We start from the raw sequence: 22,275 nt of genomic DNA, 5'->3' as shown, positions 1-22,275 counted from the left end.
GTCATCGATTTCGTATGGCGCGTGTTATTTTAAAATATAGATGACGTAACAGAACTTTTTAAAACCGTTTTAATCATTTTTAAATATTCAAATTCGGTTGTGTAATTGGTCAATTCGAAATTCGAAATTTTTTAAGCGTTAATTAACTGATAACGCTTCAATTTTCGAAAGTTGGAGTTTCTGAACTTTTGCCAAACATTTTTCTTTCTTTCTTTTTTTTTTTGTAATAAATTTTGAAATCGTTTTTATTCAATGTGGGGTGGAGTTGATGGCGAACATTTAAAACATTTGGTTAGCCTCATCTTTCGTCTATTAGAAATTCGCACTGTTGTAGATGATTTTAAATATTTACAGAGGCGTGGCGAGGATCTCGCATTTCTTTCTCAGGAGGAAGTTTCATCCTATTTTTCCCCCCTTTCCTTCTTATACTTCCTTTCTTCTCCTGATTGCCGTGACCGTTTAGCCGTAAAATCCAACTGGCGCGTGGTTTTTTGCTCGGCCTGATGGAAGAGGCAATTTATCATTCTTCACTTCTTAATGGCATCAGACAAAACTGACGTCAATAGGCGTCCAGTCAAGCCCTCTGGACAGGAGAGTTGTATCTTCGTTACCTGAACCTTTTGACAGTAAATGTCGCCATGGTAACGCTGTATTTTTCTGCTGTCCACCTTACCTAATACCCAGATCATATTTTGTGCCGGGTGCTTTGTTCGGCTGTGCAGAGTAAACATTTGATCGGAATGATAAAGGGATTGTTTATGCTACTTGCTATGTTAGGGCCTATAAGATAGGCCTACATTTTAATGCTATACGATCTTATAACAAAATAAACATTTATGTACGAAATTTATCTATTTGTAAATTTTGTTTCATTATGAATAAGATTTTATATAAATGGTATTAGATGATGGGCATTACTGCAGTTCGATATACAATGATTAAGTATTAATATTCAACTAAAAAATTCTAGATATTTAGTCTTATTGTGTCATATATAATTTTATCTACGGCATAAAAGACCAAAAATCTAGGCCTATTCAGAATTATATACATCAATATATTATAGACAAGGCCGTGCACGCGGAGGGGTGTTTCAGCCCCATTTGGGAAGAAAACATTAAATAAAATTAAAATTAAACAATATATCGTATGTAACATAGCCTATATCTATTTTGTATTTATTTCATTCCTCAGTCTATTGTATTGTATTACTTTATAAATATAGGCTAAATATTATTATATCTAAACTGGTAATGCAGGAGTTTCGGGTTCTAGTCCGTCGCCCGGCTTTTGTTTTCTTAGACTATTCTAAATTGAATTTCATTTATTTCTAACGATTAAATTTAACACAGGATGGGGCGACTTAACGCCTATCTCTAGTGAAAATTACTTAGTATATTAATTAATTAGCCATTATTATAGAATCCGGCTACGTTGTTTGATTACTAACATATCAGGTTACGTATTATAGGTATTATATTATATACACAGGGATGCGGAGCGCTTGTACGGGGCCCGGGGGTATAGCGGGCTCTCTCTTCGCCTTAGCGGGCCTCTTTTGCCAGTTAGTTTTGAACAAACGAAATATATAGAACGATTTTTTTATTATTAATTAAAGACAATCTTAAATATTTTTTGTTAGTAAAAATAACATTTATAGGGTTGAAACCGCTAAAGCCCCTAAGTTTTCTCTGGGACTGAGGGAAAAATCCCAGCTCCCCTCAATCTCGACGGCCCTGTATATACAATACACGCCATGCCACGGTAAAAGAATATATATTATATATTGTAAAAATTAATAAACTACTTTTTTAAATCCAACTCTTTTAAAAATTCTGCGTAAATAAACAATGATCTTGGAGGCTACGTCAAAGAATAAGCGTTTCAGACACAACAAAACAACTTAATTTTTTAGGATAAATAATGGATTTTTTATGGTTAACAACTTCTTAATTTAAAAAAAAAATAATAATAATTCTTATTGAGCCTCAATCACGAACGTGGCGCTCCTTTAAAATTAAGCCATGACGTTTCATTGTGAATGTTAAAAATAATTTCCAATCACGTAACACCACAGGAAGTAAATTCAATTACGGATTATCTATACAGAATCGGCACCCTTATAGAAAGGCTAACCAACTCGTGAATGCCGCCGGCCATCACGTGATAGTGTTACGATCAATTCTATTGGTTGCAGAAGGTAAAAGGAGGGATCCGGATAGAGCGACGCGTGCATTCAATACTAACGCCCGGGGATTAAATATTTAAAAAATAAAAATAAGAAATTGAAATCGGTCTCCATTTTGAAAAAGCCAGATTAGGTTCGATAAGACACTTGTGTGATCGAATCACGTGACGTTGCGTGCAATATCGTGACACGTGATTCCGTTACTCTCGACACCTTCACAACACACTCCCACCTGTAGAGCATTATTATAAAAGGATGGGTAATTCAACTAATTCGAAGAGCTCCTTATAGTGTTTTGTAAATACTGTGATGTCCCCCCCTTAAGACTGGAATGCTACTGTGTTTATACGCAGTTTTAATATTATAAATCTTGCTTTGAATTATGGAGAGAGGGGATCGACCATTTTTTATCTTTGCCTTCGTTTTCTGTCCACCCTAACTGATACTTCATTTGATTTATAGAGGGTACTAAATAATCTGGAATTTCTTAAACAATTAAGAAACTTTATGTATTCTTTCCCCCCTTTCAAACTTAGGCCGCGATTTAATTACAGCAGAATTTCGTGAAATTTAACGATTATTTAGGCTTATATTACCGCAAACAATGGCTGAATCTCGTAAAATATAATGCTTACACGAGTATAGACTTATGTATAAGCTGAAATTTACTACATTAATCCTCTTAAGGCATACTAGTAGCCATTAGGGCCAGATATTTCATCTAAATTCTATAAATAAATCCAGTTCTTACATTGATTTTAAGTGAAAGTTCAGCGCTTATTCTAATTTTAACTATAATTTTTCACTCAGTATCATTTAAAGTTTTTAAATTATCTTATAATTGAGGCCATAGTGTTAATAAATAATACTTTATAAGGGCCGAAGTGAGAAAAAATGTATGGAAAATTATGCACGTTAAGTATCTTACGTTAAATTTACCGCATGACAAGAAGCATAATAAAGTATTATTAAACAAAAGAGTAAAACTTCTCTCAATATCTCACGCACTCGAAACTCACAATGGTCGAATTGCATAACTTAAAATCAGGTTAATTAAACTTATTAAGAAACAAATATTGCTAGGAAACTGGTGAAATTCTATTGGCGGGATTAATTTCTATGTAATAAGAGAGGAACTAATCTCCAGAGGATATTTATTGCCCCCTAAATTGTGTGCTGATGAGTTTATGGATTAAGGATCACTAATGCATCATATAGGGGAAGATTGAAAGTAAAGAGAAGCTTGTTCTTTCAACAGACAGGCATTGCAATAGGTCAAGATCGATTGGCAATTTGTTAACATTTCATTATTTCCTAACAAAAGTAAACTTATCTTCGACTTATGAATAGTTTAAGCTGTATTCTAAGTGACTGAAATGAATAACTTATTATTATTACGGCTTGCGGTCTGATTAAATCAAAGTTCCAAGCAGTTAATTGTGTGTAATTAACCGTGTACAAATAATTAATTGTGTACTTAAACGTACACTAGTTTAAATTTAATAATTAAACTATATGTCATGCAATGTAGGGAATAGTATCCATTTTTAAAATCTCTTTTGGCAACTGGGATTGGCCGATTTCCAATTAAATTAAGAAAGAAAAAAAAAGCCAGATCAACCTCACCTGTAATAAGTTTTTAAAGCTAAAAAAGATTTATAAATACATAAGAAATTATTTTATGGCTCTTAATATCTTATTCTGTAAATCAACATTGTTTGTAACTTATTGCATGGATAAATATGTTAAAATTAAGCTCTAAAAGAACGTTTTAACTCCTTCGAATTCCCAGGAAACAATCGAAATACGGCGAAGAAAATAATCTAATTGTAATGCCACGTTAAAACTACTTAAGATCGTCCTCCTTATAGAGTTTTAGGAAGCATTACTGTTTACGCGTTAGTTGCAGAGAAGCAAAAGTATCATATAGACGTCACAACACGTTACAGAAACGCGAACTTCGTATTAAGATCAGCTAACCCCATCGCCATAAGCAGAGTGACAGGACACGGAATACAGCTGCTCAGGAACAGGACGTTTCCTGTGCGTGAGTTGGACGCAAAGGAAACAATTATCGAACTGGACAGATGGAACACGCACATCACTCCCGTGGACAGGGGGCAGCACCTTCTTTAATTACATGCGATCTGCAACAATTAATAGAGGGCCGAGCATTGTTTTGGTTATGGTTGCTCGCTTCCTACTCTCAAAATGCTTAATGATTAGCTTGTCTACTTTCTATTGTTGCAGCTAATTAGGTGTAATGGTCTCGTAAATAGAACAGATGCGGTTCTTTCTTCTAATAGAAAGTTTGTACAGGCCTTTTATACTAATCTCTTTTTCGCTACGTCTTATGGCAAATAAAGACTTAGTCGTGTATTGCGCCTGTTTTTTTCTGTTGATTGCATAATTAATCTATTGTTTTATTTGTCTATTAATAATTTCTAATCGATTGGAGCGTTAACCTCACACGTGTCTTTAGATCTCATATAAAGATAGGCCTAGCGTTAAGGGTCTAATGACCTTATATAAAACCACTCGGATCTATAATATTTGCTATTTATGACGCCTTGTAATAATCAAAACACAATACTAACGACGTATTTGCAACGTTTACGGCATTTATATACGGTAAATTATTATTATTTGTTCTACAATTCGTGAAAATGTCGCTATATAATCACCCGAATCGAATTTTTAACCACTTTTTTTACAAGAAAATTAAATAAAGATCTTAATATCGATTAGCGGATAATAAGTTACATAACCAAATTGATTTTACAGCGAAATGCACAAAATTACAGACTTGAAATAACTCTAGAACTGTAAACATAAAAGACGGATAATGTATTATATAATGTAACTGTATAATTTACTGTACAAATTCATTTTAGTTACTATAAATATGTAAACATTAAATATGCCCCAACCTATTTTAAGTAGGTTTCTGGCATCGAAACACAAATCGTGTTAAACTACAATTTACAAAAATTAAAAGCGTAAAACATAGATTGAATACAAATATATCTTCAGAATAAACAATAAAAATAATTAAACTTCGAAGTATTTAGGTCCATTAAGACAGAATTAGATTAGTATCGAACTAACAATAGACTATTTATAATACTTCGTAGCAGCTATCAATTTTTCTTTTTGCTTATATATATATTTTTTTTTAACAAAAGAATAGATAAATCCGTCATGTGTCTACCTCTCATAACTTGCAGAGGAAATTATGAAGAATGTCGAAGTTTAACTTGTAACAATGGCTTCTGTTTGAAGGTCCACTGATTGTTGCTTAATTTCGAATTATTATTGTGATTTAGAACTTAAAAATTCCTTTGCATGTATAAATATTAACTTTTCTTTAAAATAATACAAGAATCTTTACACCATAAAAAAATCAATACAATTAACTGTTAAATTAGGTTAAAAATTTGATGATTTAGTTTCAAATATACATAATTTTTCATTTATTTATGAGTAAAGCATTAATTCTCTTGATTCAAATAATATTTCTTGTCTTAAATTTAAAATTTAAATATAAATTAAGCTCAAAATTTATCCTTATATGCAGGATATGTGTATTAAGTTAAAATATAATTAATTATACTGTAGTTATATGAAAACTTATGAAACTATAGAGGTTTTATGAGATATTATGCATAGTATAGATTAAAATTAAACATTTTAGCTTCACTTTCTAGTATATAATCATACTGAATGTAAAATTATATACTAGAAACATCATATAGTTATAAAAATCCTAACTTGCATGGTTTTTAGTGCCTAGATGCCCGAGCTATATATAAAAGTCTACAGGATTTTTCTGTTTCTCCCTAAAGATGGTTATGTACTTGTAATTACATTTGTTTATTAAACTTATATTGTCCTTATTTCATATCTTAACACCTAGAAGACAGTTTTCTTTCACTCCAATTGATTTATTTTAGTGTATACCTTAATGTATTGCATTTTAAGGTAGGTCTAGTAATAAACAAAAGCTTCAATAACAGTTATAATTGTTGCAAGATAATTTTTGAAACTACGGCTTGGTTTTAATGGTACTGTACATGTGTACTTTAAGTGTGTCAATGATAAGTATTTAGATAGGAATCACACATGAATGCTATGAATTTCTGAAGATGTGTATATTGTGTTTATACTAACTTAACATTTGTTATGCAAATAATAAATATAATATGAGATATTTTCAAAAGAGTACGTACTAAATTATAAATGTACAGTATTTTATCTTTATGTACTGCATGCTTAGGCCTAGCGAGTATGCAGGCATACCTTGACCACGTGGTCTACGCACGTACAGTACAGTACCATGAAGATTAAGCACGTGACACAGTTGAAAATTAACTTTTAACATCATTTAAATGTAATTTTATGAATTACCTTTTCTGTAATAACGAAATTCTTTGCATTTTCGTCTTCACAGCGGCAATCAGAAGAGATAAAGAACAAATAGTCGATCATAGTCACAAACCACGTGAACTTCTTTATCCAGAATGTTTGATGGAAGGAGATCTTATCTTGCAGGTAATATTAATATTTAGACTAATATACAATTAATTAAAACAGCATTACTTTCGTGTTTTTGTTTTGAATTTCTGTAAATAATGAAACGTAATTAATATATTTCTAATATAATTAATTTATTTGTTTTATTATTTTTAAATGAAAACCAAGGAGGATATTAATATTAATATATTATATTTTCTTCGAATTATAATTGATAAAATTCAAATTAAGATGCAGATCATGCGCCGCTGTGACGTCATTTAATATCTATGATATAAAATGAAATAAATTAACTGCGTGTGATTTTTTCCCCGCTTTTTAAATATTAATACCGCGAAAAATATTTCATAATTTACGCAAATTAATATTTTGTGGATAATTTGACGGATAGACATAAAAGTAATAATTAGGTCCGTTTGGCTTCGTATAAGTTGATAAATTTGAATAGGCCTACACTTATTAGCTTTAAATTAATCACAATTTTATTGAAAATTATCGATTAATTTGAATTAATGTTTGTCAATTAAAATTAATAAAATAAAATAAATTCACAAGCTCAAATTAGCTATAAAAAGTGAATTACATCATTCAATGTCGTATTATCGCTAACATTTTTTTTTTTCTGAAATGAAATTCTTCTATAAATTATGATATATTATATTAATTCTATTGTTCATATCTATTGTTCATATTGTTCTATCTGAAACATATATTAATTCTAATTTAGTTTAAATATGCATTAAAACGAAATTATTTTTTAAAATTTATTTAAAAATATTTGCAAGAGATAATTAACAAGCAGACGACGACATCGTTCAACGTCTCATTTGTCGAGGATATTTTTCTTGAAATTGAAATTTTTATTTTTATATAATAAATTAAACATATATTAATTCACCATTTCTTTAATCATGTAATAAAAACATTTCTTTTTAAAATTTAGATCTGATTTTAAACGCTTGTTTGAAATTGGTAATTAATAAGCAAACTACATCGTTCAATGTCTCATTTGTCGTGGATATTTTTTCTAAATTTAAAATTATATTTTAATTAGAAAAATTAATACAGTCTGTATTAATTAAAATTTTCTTTAATCATTTAATAAAAACGACTCAAACTTTTTATTTGGATCTGTTTTAAAATGTTTGTATGAAATTAATAACTTATAACCAGACGAGGGCGTCGTTGTCGTTATCATTTGTCGAAAATAATTTTTCTAAATTTGAAAATTTTATTCTTATATGATAAATTAAATACATATTAATTAAAATTTTGTTTAATTATTTAATAAAAGCAATGTATCTTTTTATGTGGATGTATTTTAAAATATATGAAATTAATAACTAATAAATAAGCAAATTATGTCGTCTATCGAGATTATTTTTTATGAATTTGAAATATTAATTAATATACATTTAACTATACAATAAAAATTATTCAATTTTAATTTCAATCTGTTATAAAATATCGATTTAATAAAAAATTAAAAACCAAACGACAATTCAAAAATCACATTAAAAAAAACCAGTTATTCGAGTGAAAATTTTGCTTTAATTATATTTATTAATTCAAATTAATTGAAATTATTTAATAAAATATAATTTATTACACATTAATTTAATGTTATTTATTCAAAATTATAAACTAATTAAAACAAATCTGTTGTGACGTCACGTAATTTAAAATTATCTTTCGTTTCATTCATTCTCGTATTAGAGTACGTTATCTCGGGTAAATACAATAAAATCAGAGCGGATAAACAAACAAGGACATTTAGAAACATTAAATTGATAGCACTCTAAGTTAATTAAAGTTAAAGCCTCGGCAAGATTGAATGCAATTCTGGACGGTAGATCCATTACGAAATTTACATGTACATTCTTCATTAGCTCTCTGTGAAGTCATTAATTGAGTATATTTCTTGGTGGAAGCCATGATAGAATAGTCTGGCATTATAATTTCGCAATTTGTATTAGACAGTTTCCGTTTACTTTTATTATTTAAACCGCTGTGTTTTGCAATGTGTTAATGCTATTCTTCCGCAGAAATATATGTTTACAAATCTTGTTTTAATGCTCGAAATCTTATTACACATCACTTTTGTTCGATTGATTGGAATAGTGTTTATTTTTACATAAATTTGACGTCATTCTTCGTAGTTTTTCATTGTAAGACTGAAATAGTGACGTCAAATTGACGTCAAAATGTGTACTAATCTCAACCAATCGAATAGGCCCATACGTTGAAATCGATTGGATTTGTTATCTTTAATTTCAAAAAATCCAGAAGTGATTTTTTTAAGAATTTCTGTCAAATCTTTCTTAAACACTTCATAAATTAAACAGATAAAACAAATATAAAGTTTATATTGGATACTTTGCTAATAATACCGTTAAACTTCTGAACGATGGCTACCGACGAGAACATAAAATATGGCCGTTATTCGAAGGTGGCCGTTGTTTGGAGGTTATTTTGTAAGCATTCGAAAAGAAGTGCCTTTGAAAAATAGCCGTTGTTTGGAGGTTTATTTGTAAGCATTCAAAAAGAAGTGCCTTTGAAAAATAGCCGTTGTTTGGAGGTTTATTTGTAAGCATTCGAAAAGAAGTGCTTCTGAAAAATGGCCGTTGTTTGGAGGTTATTTTGTAAGCATTCAAAAGAAGTGCCTTTGAAAAATAGCCGTTGTTTGGAGGTTATTTTGTAAGCATTCAAAAAGAAGTGCCTTTGAAAAATAGCCGTTGTTTGGAGGTTTATTTGTAAGCATTCGAAAAGAAGTGCTTCTGAAAAATGGCCGTTGTTTGGAGGTTATTTTGTAAGCACTCGAAAAGAAGTGCTTCTGAAAAATGGCCGTTGTTTCGAGGTTTGTAAGTATTCAAAAAGAAGTGCTCCTGAAAAAAGGCCGTTGATTGGAGGTTTATTTGTAAGCATTCGAAAAGAAGTGCTTCTGAAAAATGGCCGTTGATTGGAGGTTTATTTGTAAGCATTCGAAAAGAAGTGCTTTTGAAAAATAGCCGTTGTTTGGAGGTTATTTTGTAAGCATTCAAAAAGAAGTGCTCATGAAAAAAGGCCGTTGATTGGAGGTTTATTTGTAAGCATTCGAAAAGAAGTGCTTCTGAAAAATGGCCGTTGTTTCGAGGTTTGTTTGTAAGCATTCAAAAAGAAGTGCTTCTGAAAAAAGGCTGTTGATTGGAGGTTTGTTTGTAAGCGTTTCAAAAAGAAACGTTGCCGAAAAAATGGCCGTTGTTGGAAAGTGACCATTATTAGAGGCTTTGACTGTATTATAATATACTGTTTTTAATTTACTATTATTAACGATATTTTCTATCTCATTATCTATATTATTACGGCCCGTAATGATTATATATTCTTATCATAATTGATATTCTGATATTGATTTCACTATATTATTATATAACTGACTGATATTTCATTATATTATTAAATACAGGAAGAAAAATAAATTAAGAATTTGCGAATAAATTAATTTAAAATATTCATTTAAATATAATAATAAAAAAATTAATTAAAAAATATTGATTTTTCTAAAATGAAATAATTCTTTCTCTCTCTCTCTTTGGGCTCCATTTTCTACAATTTATTTTTCAGGGTGTTTTTTTTTAATTGATTTATGCATGTTTATATCAATAGTATGATTAATAAGCCAGTAGATTTTGTTAGAATTTTTATATTTTAACGCTTGAAATGAAGGATATGTATCAATTTCCTATAGATAGGTAATAACAGTGCTTAATCCTCGTTTACCTTTGTTTAGTAACGTGGTGGCCATGTACTGATAAGCGAACAGTAGGTAAATTATGGAGAGGAAGCTGCTTTTACCATCGGGGATCGGGTACTATCAAAGCTACCATCTCCCGCTGCGGATAATGGGATTCCCTACTGAGGAACAAACTGTTCCCTGACCCCGTCTTATTACTGTTTCTTTTTTTTTCTTTTGTGTAGGTAGAATGTTTGTTAAGCGGCTTTTAAACTAGAGAAAAAATATATATATATAAATAAAAATAACACACGTTGCGAGTCAGCGTAAAACCCGATAATAAGAGGAGGAATTCATCTTGAAGAAGATTGCAATTTTATTAATTAATTAACATTGCAATCTTCTCCGAGATAAATTCTATCTTGTTTTTATAAAATCGCATTACGTAATTATTAATAGATCGCGCGACATAGAGAAGCGATAATGGATTTTCTTTCTTTTACGTTCATGAAAATTCTTGAAATTTCTCTTATTTTCTACGAGGAATTCCACGTTAAAATTGTAATTTCGCTTTAGCGCTTGTTTGTTTACTGATTTAGAAATTTATGAGAGATATATTTATCATTGTGTTTTATATTCGAAAGAATAAAAAAGAAAAAAAAAAGCGTTTTATTCTTTAAAGTATGTTAAATCATCCAGACATAAATACACCGACATAAAAAAATATTTACATATCAGTCATCATAATTGCTTCAGTCGCCGATCGAAATCCGTTAGTATGAACGAGGGGGAAGAATGGTTATTTGGTCATCACCATGGTAACCAGACCTAGGCCATGGACGCCGTCATAAATCATGACTGGAGTCGAGTCTGGGTGGTCAAACGAAAATCGCTAATGGATCCCCCATATTTCTCTTTCTGCTATAGTATTATTATTATTATTTTCTGCTAACTCCCGAAATAAAACCGTTAACGAACTAAATCGATCCGCCTATATCGATTACATTATGATAATGATTGTGACGTCATAGATACATTATTCAAAAATCTTAACTTTGAAATATATTTTTTTTATAGTGCTGTCACCTGGTGTCTGTAGAAGAAACGATTTTTTTAAATGTGTTTTTTTTAAGATAATTTATTTTTTAAAATCTTCTAGGCTCTGAACGGTTTTCTTTTAATACTAACGTGCGATGGTGAAGTATTTTATGCATCTCATACGGTGGAAACGTATTTAGGTTTTCATCAGGTAAGTTTATTTTATTTTATTTAAAATTTTTTTTTCGCTCAATGCCATCTGGTGCTTAAGATTCCAACTAAAATGGGCGCACTTGTTAACCTTTCTGGAGAATTTAATGTTATATAATACGAGAAAATCGTATTTCGAAATGAAATTTGTTATTAAAATGCGATTCGTTTTCTTTGAATTATTCATACAAATTACGTTTTGAATTCTTTACTTTAAGCATCGTTAGCAGGGTGTGGTTACCATCGTTATCCATTCGAATATGTTAAGAAAAATTGTACAGGGATTATTTTGACTTTTAAAACAATTTTCATATCTATAACAAAAAAAAATTTTCTCTTATGACATATTTTTCTTACTTTCTTATCAAATCTTAGCCGAATCAACTGTAAATATTCACTTTAATTAGCCGAAGTCAACGTCAATTCCGCTTGAGAATCACACGATCACACGTACGTATCGTTCGTTACAATTTAAAATGAAAGTGTGACGTATGGTTAAAATTCCTCTAATAACAAGTAGATTAAATAGGGATTCAACATCGTGACTTACAACCCACAGCATGCTGATAACACAAAATACAGCGAACTACCTCCATGTTTAAGGCCATTTGATAGATGTGTTACATTGCCTTATAAGCCATTAAAATTATAAAAATTCTATCACAATACTCGATTCCCATTACCAGGATTGTTCTTTTTAATGCTCAGGTGACTTTACATCACGCTAATTTGCATAACAAGTGACTTGCAACATATCTAAACGCATAAACTCGAGATTTAGATAAGCCTACATTTGTACTAAATCTAGTTTGTGTTAAATATTCCCGAAGCAACTAACTTATGGGAAGAAATTGATATGGTGTGGTCCCAGTTCTCCCGCCTCCGAAACACGAATAGTAAAAGGAGCCGCGAGTTACGAAACGTTCCCATCACGAAACGTACCAAAACGCGTATACAAGTGTTGTATATATATATAGGAATAACATTATATTATTTAAGTAAAGTAACCGTGACGTAACGGAAGAAAAATTAATTTATCGGAGCGTATTACGTGATACGGTAACGTATCACGCGTAAACACGAACGAAACGTGGCACGGATTGACGTAACCGTGCGTGATTACGATCGTTCGAATAAAGTATCCGTGAAGGATATTTTTTTACATATTATTATTATTATTATTACTTTTCTTTATATTTTATTTTTAAGAATGGATAGATTAGATTAAATCAAAATACAGTCGATTGCTGCTTGGACTGGAATGCGCGCGTAGGGTAACGAGTTCGAGCACCCGTTGTTTACAAAACTGTCGTACGAGGTGTTGATTATGAAAGGAAAACAATCCCGCTTTGCACGCAAATCTTGCATGGAACCATGGGAAAAATCGTAAGAGGAGGAGTTTACTGTATGATGTATAGTTTGTTAATATTTTTATTAGCGGTTCTTTCTTTTTTTTTTCATTTTCCTTTGCGTCTACCGTCTTCAAAAGCGAGAAGTTCTAATTACTTCGCTTGATTAGAAGAGCGACTAAATTCCATTAAAGGACGCTTATCTGTCATGGGGGCTGCTTTATTGATGGTCGGCGGGTCACAACCGCCACACCTAATTATACAGTGCAGGTCGGCAGTCTATACGTCGCCTTGCCTATACAAAGGGAGCCGCAAACACCTCCCATCCAACCTCTTATGATTGACCAGAGGTCGCTTCTCACTTTAAATGATGGCCGACTACTTCCTGGTCTTTTTTTTTTTCTCTTGTAGGAAACCGCGAAAATTATGTTACGAGGTGTCTCGCAGTCGAAATTAAAATGGAAACTTCTATATGCTCCGTGCTAATTTGTGTCATTCTTTATGATGTGATAGGTTGTGACACTGTAATTTTAAAATTTAACAGGTTCGGCTCTCTCTAAACAGGTTGCATCTCGGTTTTCTTTATGCCGTAATGGTGTGACCTAAAGGAGAGGCGAATAGAATCTTACTTACAAAGCATTAAGTATGTTTATAATGATTACGATCAAATTAAACAGAGTACTAATACTGTTAGAAATGGAATACAAAAGTCTATACTTTAGAGAACTTCAGAACATTCTTCCCTCCCTGTAAAATTCTTATAAATTATGCCGTGTAAGAAGCTTAACTTATGAATATTTTAGTAATTTCACTCCCCCTATACAAATTATAATGGGTGTACTCGTACTTCTGTTAATATCCGCCATTCCGAAACTCGATAATGTAGCATTCTTGTGGTCTGATCAAGCACCCCAATCCATGAAGTAGCGTGCAACTATATTTTTCGAGCTATTATAACGAATAAGGATTCCCCGAACTTGGCCAGCAAGGTGCACATTTCGATCATTAAACCTTCAATTATTTTTCGTTTGTGCAAGTTAACGTTACCATTTTTATTTCTAAAATAAAAACATGCTGAAATTCTCCAAACTGTTCATTAAGAGCGAGATTGGAAATCTCCGAACGAATTCCGAACGCCCATTACCATCCTAATGAGAGTAGCTATCCACCCACCAGGCAATTATCCGTTTTCCAATATCCACTCGGCCGTTACGTTCCTATCACAACCACTAATCATTGCTTTCTCGCCAAAACATCCAAATCGATATCTTTAATTTTCCTACAAAACTTCGCTTTGCCCCCCTGTAAAAATTTCTTCGTCATTCTTTTCCAATGATTACTCGATACTAGCGACCTCGCCGGTAGCCCGGAGAAGTAAACAGATGGCCTTCTTCCATTTTTTTTTTTTTTTTTTTGTTCGTCTTCCTTCTCTACTTGTACTTTCGCGCTCCAGATATTAATGACGTGACAATCAAGGCGAGGGTAATCTCTACAGATGTGATGCTACACGTAAACAAACATTAATTATCCAGACTAGATATCCCTGGATAAGGGGGGAACATCTTTATCGGCATCGCTTAGAAAGAAAACTTTCGAGACAAAGATGGATAGTCGAGACAAACTTGAAGCGCTATAACCCCTAGGGGTGCCTTCTCTATGAAACATCCATCTTTTCTTTGTACTCATACTCTCTTCTTTTTTCTTTCTTTTGACGTCAGAATGTCTTGGTCTTCCATCGCCCACAGTTTTGTTGATTTTTGTCCATCTGCCAGTGGATCACAACTCGAGAAGGATTAATTCGCTGGGCTGTTGTAAGCGCCCAATCGCTTATGTCAATATTTCAGATTATTAATTTATTAAAGCGATATCTTCTTTAATATATTAATTAAGATTTAATATTATAAAACCTATATATTTCGGCCATCCGTTGCTAATTTACACGCGTTTAAAACTGGCGGTGGCACTACCCGATTTCTTTCTCTTTCAGTCTGACATCTGCCATCAAAGCGTTTACGAATTAGTCCATTCGGAAGATAGAGAAGAGCTACAGAGATATTTAATGTGGAATTCTCATCTTCCAACAGATCGAACTAATGTTTCTCTTCAGGAGATCTTAATGACAGGTAAGTTGCGATCAACTCCCTAATTCGTTTATCTGCTGGCTGCTAGTGCCTGGTTAATCGGGCATGGCGATGGGTTTTACTTCTATTGTAGTTGAAGAATGGCTTCTCGGTGTACACACGAGATTTGCAGTCAATAGATTGCCATTGATGTTTCCTTAAACGAGGCACAGTTCAATAATAAGCAGATAGATGCTTTAGCGTAGCGTGTTCTGTAACAATTGTCAGAGGTGTTGGTTCTACACTACATTTTCCAGCGATCGATCCACTTTCGGATATTTGCTTTGTTTCAATTCATAGATCTACCGAAATGATTTATACCTGGATATCGTGTCTCACGCTACCGTCAGCGATGCTTACTCATAAATAACACTTTTTTCCCCTTCCCACTGATAACCCATCATCAGTAGAAATCAGAGGTTTTCCCCCCCAAAAAAATCTTATCCAAACACCCGCATTTAACTAGTGTTCACACCTATTTATTATCTATTAATTACAATAAAAATATAACAAAAACAACTGAAATTTCGTCCATAGATCAATGTAAATTAGTAATTTCGATATATATATATATATTTTTTGTAACGTGTCAACCTCTGTAAACTTATTATTATTACAAAGACGAATATTAATAATAAATCAGAATAAATTGGCCACAGGCCGAAACATGGCAGTAAAATGTTAGATGAACCATGATAAGAGGTAAAGGTGAGAGGTCACCTCGTTATCCTCGGAAGGGGCCCTCTTCCGAAAATTGATACTATCCCCCTTCATCGTTTGCGTGTCTTAGTATTGTATTCGTGCCGAGTATGGGCTCTTTTTTTTTATACATTTCTTGAATACACACACAAATATATCGGGTAATTGCTGGTTATTGTGAGGAAGAATTAAATGATGCCACCGACTGAGATACACGAAGTGGATCTAGTAGTATTTTTCCCTCTCCCCTGCTTCATTCATTACTAACGGCAATGATTCGGTAATAAGATTTTATTGAAAAAACTACATTCTTTTCTACGCAAAATTATCGATGTGCCCGTTTTTTTTTTACACCACTATGAAGGTATAATTAATTTTTTCCTCTACTGACATGCATAGTCGCTCTTCCTTCTACGGTTGCCATTCTTTCTAATGAATTATATGTTTCGTCTTACAGAAAATATCCAATATTTGGAGAGAAATTTTACAGTGAGGTTCAGATGTTTGCTAGATAATACCTCCGGTTTTCTGGTATGTATTATCCTTCACTGTAATTACGTTAAAAGTTCTTACTTTAGGAATTTTAATAGCACAATACTTGTATATTCAGCGACTCGACATACGAGGACGTATAAAAATACTCCACGGACAGAATCACAAAACGGAGGAACCACCCCTAGCCTTATTCGCAGTTTGTACACCGTTTGGGCCGCCATCTCTTCTGGAAATGCCACAGAAAGATTCCATGTTCAAAAGCAAACATAAATTAGATTTATCGCTGGTTTCTATGGATCAGAGGTAAGACTGGATGCGGTTTTCGATATATTTTGGATGTTAAAATTAATTAAATTTCTACATTTTAGAGGCAAACAATTACTTGGCTATTCAGACGGAGAGCTGGCTAATAAGGGTGGATACGATTTTGTCCATTATGATGATCTAGCTTACGTGGCAAGTGCCCACCAGGAATGTGAGTGTAGTTTTCAGTTACTGCTTGAAATGTAATTGTCACATTTTAAAATTGTTTTATATATATATACAGTACTAAAGACAGGAGCTTCTGGACTGATAGCCTATCGACTTGTGACGAAAGAACAAAAATGGCAATGGTTACAGAGTAGTGCGCGTTTGGTATACAAAAACAGTAAACCAGACTTCATCCTCTGTACCCATAGGCCTTTAATGTGAGCAGTTTTTAATGAATTCATGCTAATATCTGATAGTACACTAAGTAATTATCTTATTGAAATTTTTAGGGAAGAAGAAGGTCGCGATCTTTTAGGTAAAAGGACAATGGACTTCAAAGTGACGTATCTGGATGGAGGATTAGGTGTTATGACAGATAGGAATGCTCTACTTTCCGATAGTGACTTCGTATTACGTTGCCAACGCAATCGTAGATACAAATCTCAAATTCGAGATCTTCTAACCACATGCAGGAAAAGGAAGGTCCCCGGAGAATCCTACATCGAGGATACTCCGTATAACAATGTGTATCCATATCCAACGGAAGGAGTGAACGGATTGTCTACATATGCCACGGCGATGCCACAAAATTTGTTCACAGCCATCGACAATACTCGGTTCTTATCGCCGGAGAACTTCATCCATTATCGCCATCTTGGTGGATATTATTCCGACTATCATACTTCACAATACTCCAGCAATGGTTTCTTAGATATGACAACCAGGACTTGCTTTCCTTATGCAGACGGCGGTCAACTTTCTAAAGACGATAAACTGTATCCCTGCCAATTAGAAACTGCTAAATTTAACGGTGATTCCAGCCGTTTGGTGCAACAGATGGGAACTAAATCTTCGTGTTGTGAAGCGTACGTCTCCACATCAGATCCCAGTGCCACGTTGCGTGGGTGTTTAATGACTGCAACCAGTGCAGGGATTCAACCGTTAATACCCACCTTAGATCGTGAACCCAAGCTCTCCGATTTGGGATGCCACAACTTGAATTTCTCATTACCACCCACTGATTGCATCAACGTCATCAAACCCAAGAGTACGAACCCTTTACCTCCACACCTCAGGGATGCCAGGGATAATAAAAATGACGGACAGGCGTCGATAGTTTCCGCTTTCAGTAACGATACTCGACAGAGTGTTCTTATGTGGGGTAATTCTCTATCGAGATCGTCTTCGGGGCACATGTCTTCTTCGTCGGCCATTTTCGATGGTAAGTTACCTCGTTATAACGATTCCTCTATCAAGGGGACGGACTTAGTGACGTCGTCGGCTTGTAAATGGAACGGAAATGTCAGTGCCCCCAAGTCGTCTTCACCCCACAACAGTACGAGTCCCGCAAGCGGGAAGGTGGCGCCACCTGTCAGTTACGGCAGTGCCGCTTACAGTCATGACGTCACACATGAGGTAAGTTTCAACAATTTAAACATTCAACCAATGAAATACGAATACAGTATTATGAATTTTAAATTTTCAAATATTATAATTTAATAAGTAACGATTAATTGCAATTATTAATTAATTTAATTATTTCTATAACAGTAAATACATTTAAATTTATATATATATACAGTAGAGCATCGATTATCCGACTTAATTGGGGACTGGGGTTGGTCGGATAACCGAAAAGTATGAAAAAATACATTATTAGTATAGTGTATTAGGCCTGGTTTAAATACTAGCCTCCCTTTCATGAACAGCCAGTGCTGCCAGCTAAAACATGCAAAAATTTAACAAAAATAATATTAAAGTAGCCAAGACATAACCAAATATTGTAGCGCCACATCACTAGCGGACATTTGAATTTGCCGACTATAACGCGGTCGGTTAATCGGGGGTCGGATAATCGATGCTCTACTGTATATATATTTTTAGAATTGTTTAAGAATTTTCATGTCACAGTTATTCCCGCTTCGAAAATATTGCAAAAATGCTCCATTTTGATTTTTTAATTCGATAAGGAATAATGCCAAAAATAATAATAAATCGATATTCAGTACACAACGACTCTTTCAAAATATTTTTAACGTTTGGCAACTTTATATATATTTAGTCTAATTATATGTAAATGTAGGCAAATGTTTTATAATCGGTTTGCCATCGGCAATCGATATTCAAAAAATGGTTTTCGATCGGATTTTAACAGAAAATTTACATCCTAAACATGAAGATATCGGCCTCGAGCGATTGATATGCAAGAAAAAAATCATGTGAGATTTATATCGAGCGAAAAATGACAGCTGAAAGCGATCACGTCGCTTCCTGATTAGCGATTTACGATCAAAAATAAAACGCAATTTCGTATATATTGATAATTTATAAGTTGAAAGAGATGGAAGCCATTTTAAATTTAAATTCGTTTACGTAATCACGCACCGATTGGCAGCTTATAAACAATATATACGACGTAGTTTAAATTCTGCAATCTAATTGGCGCGTTTAATAAATTAACGTCGATTGGATTATTGAGATTTAAGTTGAACCAATAATAGAAAATAAATTGCGAATTTAAACAAAATTTTAGCTTCCTTATTGGTTAACAAGATTAAAAATTTAAATATTCTGACGTATTACCTGTATTTTTTCTCTATTGGTTAATTATTATTATTTTTTTTAAAGAGCGATATGAGGTTGAAAAATGTATAAAACTGACGCGGGATTAAGTGTGATAATGTTTAAATTTTATTAATAAATTTATTTACCAAAACTAGGGGTTGCATTAATTGAAATTATAGCCATGGTAATGGTAACTTGTTTCAGGGCTGGCAGGTTGAGACGCCGGGAGCCTGGAGATCCCCTCTACGTAAGTCCTCATCCCTTATTTCATGTCGTCAGTAATTTCCCTTAAGAATTATTTCATTAACTTACTAACTCCGTGGCGTCACAGCCTTCATTGCTCCTTAACAACTAACCTGCATGGTGTGAGGTGCTTTTTTGTTTTCACTTGTTTCTCTGAAACTATTTTCCAGTACGAATGCTTTCTTTTTTTTGTTTTTGTTTTTAAATTTTTGTCTTGTTTATTCAATTTATGAAAGAGTTTGATTGTTATTTTTTTTTGGTAAGAATTTTTTGCATTAAAATTAAAGCATGGGAAATCTACTACCACGCAACAAATCGCGTTGCGTTGCGAAATCTACATACTACTGTACTGTATTTAAGATTTATTTTCTTAATTCGGATTTAAAAAATACCTTTGAATGTTTTTTTAAAATTGTATTTTATAATGTAGGCTAAATATAAACAATATAAACGCGAGCGCTTACATAAATTCGTTTGCGACGCGACTATACGTTTGACGCAGGAGAACACTACGCAATAACAGCTTGATGCGTTGCAACGTTTATCTAGGTAACAAAACCCTAGTTACGTTGCATTGCAGCGAAGCTTTCGTAATTAAGACACGTTAATTAAAATACTTGACTTTTTACAATAATAAACAAGCGAATACTAGTGTTTCATATAACAATTTGGTTAATGTAACCCTTGGTGCCAAGATGGCGGCTCGTCTCTGATTCCAGCAAAGAAACAGTGGAAAGCACGTTCTAACCTATTCTAATAATTTGGTTGCTAATAATTATGGTAATTTATTAGAATAGGTTAGGTTAGGTTAGAACGTGGATCCCACTGTTTCCTTGCTGGAATCAGAGACGAGCCGCCATCTTGTAACCAAGGGTTATATTAACCAAAAATTTTCATGCGACGTGATACCACTAAGATTCGTTACAAATTAATAACGCCAAAATTTAAATTACTGTATATAAAATCGTATTATAATAAACACAAAACCACGCCATACTTTGTTTAGCCGCCATGTTTTGTGTGCTTATGATTTTATATATTTTTTGAACTCAACTTTTTCGAGGCATTCCAACTGGAAAACAGTATCAGAATTTTGTAAATAGTATCAGCGACTTATACTAATTTTTTTTTACTTTTTCTAGCTGGTTTTGGGCAACATAGAGAATGGTCTTCATCCTTCTGTGAAACAGGAAGGAAACCCACTACTCTCCATCTCTGAAGTCACCAACACATTACTGAATCATGATTAACATCCAGAACGATGTACAAAGATCAATCAACAAACAAATCGACACTTCGCTAAATAACATTTTAAAACAGTTCCTGTACAACAGAGAAACAGAAGCAGCAAAGTGTTGATTCTCAAAAAAACAAAATGGCGCGTTATATGTGATAGTTCCTGTAAAAAAAAAGAAGAAAAAACATGAAATTTAGACGTGTTTGAGTCAAGAACATTCTCTCTTTTATTACTTATCTGCATACAAAAGTAATGTATTAAATGTGCTTAATTGTGTTTAATAATTTGTGCACAATAATAACTTATTTAATTATCATTTATTTGTACAGTTTCTGCTAAAATACCAAAGATAGTCCGGAATATGTTATCGTATTATTGTTTTTTTTTAAATCATAACTGATTATTTATATCGGTGCAATTTGAATTTTAAACTAAAATTCGGACTAAAAAAAACTCCCCTTTTTTTTAAAAAAAAAATTCCATTTTTGTGATAATTTTTGGCGGAGAACGGTATCTATAATACATAAATATATATATATATATACCTATATATATATTATATAGTGAAATTTCTACAAAACTCCGGCCTGTTTTTAATGTAACTGAGCCGGATTAATTGTATTATTCACACACGCCTAAGGCGATCCATTTGTATTGCGCATGGTTAGCGCCGGCCCTGAATTTTGATATTCAGCTGCTGGAATCCGTAAACAAATAAATTGCTTAAGTGATACTACGGCCAGTGAGTTATCAAGTAGAAGATCCCAAAGAGTGACGCACAAATAAATAAATAAATAAATAAAATGCAGATTGATCCAGTTAAGTGCTGCTTCCATGTATCTCTGGGACCATCTATGTTGCTCTGGAATAAAAAAAAAAAAACAACAGAAAACAAAGCTCAAAATACAGGGCTGCTTGTAAATATCATTTTTTTTTTTTTTTATTAAGGACTACTCATTAGAGGCACAGGGTAGTCGGCCAGGCTAGTCAAAAAAAATAAAATTAAAAATACAATTCTTGTTGCTGTAGTATTACATTTTTCCAATTTTCAAAACTTGTTTCTGTGAAAATTGTGTTCATAAAGTAGCGTTAAGATGTATTGTACGTAGAAACAGAAGTTTCTGTAATGTAATGTATTGTAAAAACTACATAAAAAAAAAATCGGGTTGTTTCTTTTTATACGTTGCAAACCCATTATTTTATTTTTTGATAGCAGATGTTCTTAACTGTTCTTTGACATACTCATAAATTATTGTACTGTATCACTTACACTGTGTTTTAGTGGTAGTGAGTGATCTCCTTTCATGCACCATGTACAGATTCAGGGATTATTCACAGAAATGCTGCCAGTACTATCACATTTCACTGTATACCTGTGCAATGAATAAAACATTTTGAATTTTGTGTTTTTTTTT

At 32.7% G+C, this 22,275-nt stretch overlaps 1 protein-coding gene and 1 long non-coding RNA gene across 2 annotated transcripts in view; one reads left to right on the top strand and one right to left on the bottom strand.

Annotated features, from left to right (window-relative positions):
- LOC136987300 (uncharacterized) overlaps window positions 1–6,632 on the bottom strand; it is a 74,427-nt gene extending 67,795 nt beyond the window's left edge. The window contains exon 1 of the long non-coding RNA XR_010882603.1: window positions 6,596–6,632. This is a non-coding gene — a long non-coding RNA (uncharacterized lncRNA). The remainder of the gene's footprint in view (window positions 1–6,595) is intronic.
- LOC136987297 (aryl hydrocarbon receptor protein 1-like) overlaps window positions 1–22,264 on the top strand; it is a 40,650-nt gene extending 18,386 nt beyond the window's left edge. Inside the window, exons 3-12 of the mRNA XM_067285009.1 lie at window positions 6,639–6,739; window positions 11,593–11,682; window positions 15,018–15,153; window positions 16,307–16,380; window positions 16,460–16,647; window positions 16,713–16,819; window positions 16,892–17,033; window positions 17,106–18,231; window positions 19,585–19,627; window positions 20,766–22,264. Of these exons, the coding sequence (XP_067141110.1) occupies window positions 6,639–6,739; window positions 11,593–11,682; window positions 15,018–15,153; window positions 16,307–16,380; window positions 16,460–16,647; window positions 16,713–16,819; window positions 16,892–17,033; window positions 17,106–18,231; window positions 19,585–19,627; window positions 20,766–20,842 (2,084 nt within the window). The 3' untranslated portion in view covers window positions 20,843–22,264. The remainder of the gene's footprint in view (window positions 1–6,638; window positions 6,740–11,592; window positions 11,683–15,017; window positions 15,154–16,306; window positions 16,381–16,459; window positions 16,648–16,712; window positions 16,820–16,891; window positions 17,034–17,105; window positions 18,232–19,584; window positions 19,628–20,765) is intronic.
- Window positions 22,265–22,275: the final 11 nt, after the last annotated feature.

This window comes from Centruroides vittatus, unplaced genomic scaffold (assembly GCF_030686945.1).
Source record: "Centruroides vittatus isolate TY-2023 unplaced genomic scaffold, ASM3068694v2 scaffold_149, whole genome shotgun sequence".
In the NCBI taxonomy this organism is placed as follows: domain Eukaryota; kingdom Metazoa; phylum Arthropoda; class Arachnida; order Scorpiones; family Buthidae; genus Centruroides; species Centruroides vittatus.
The sequence above is the reverse complement of the archived record's forward strand: the minus strand, read 5'-3'. Positions and strand labels throughout refer to the sequence as shown.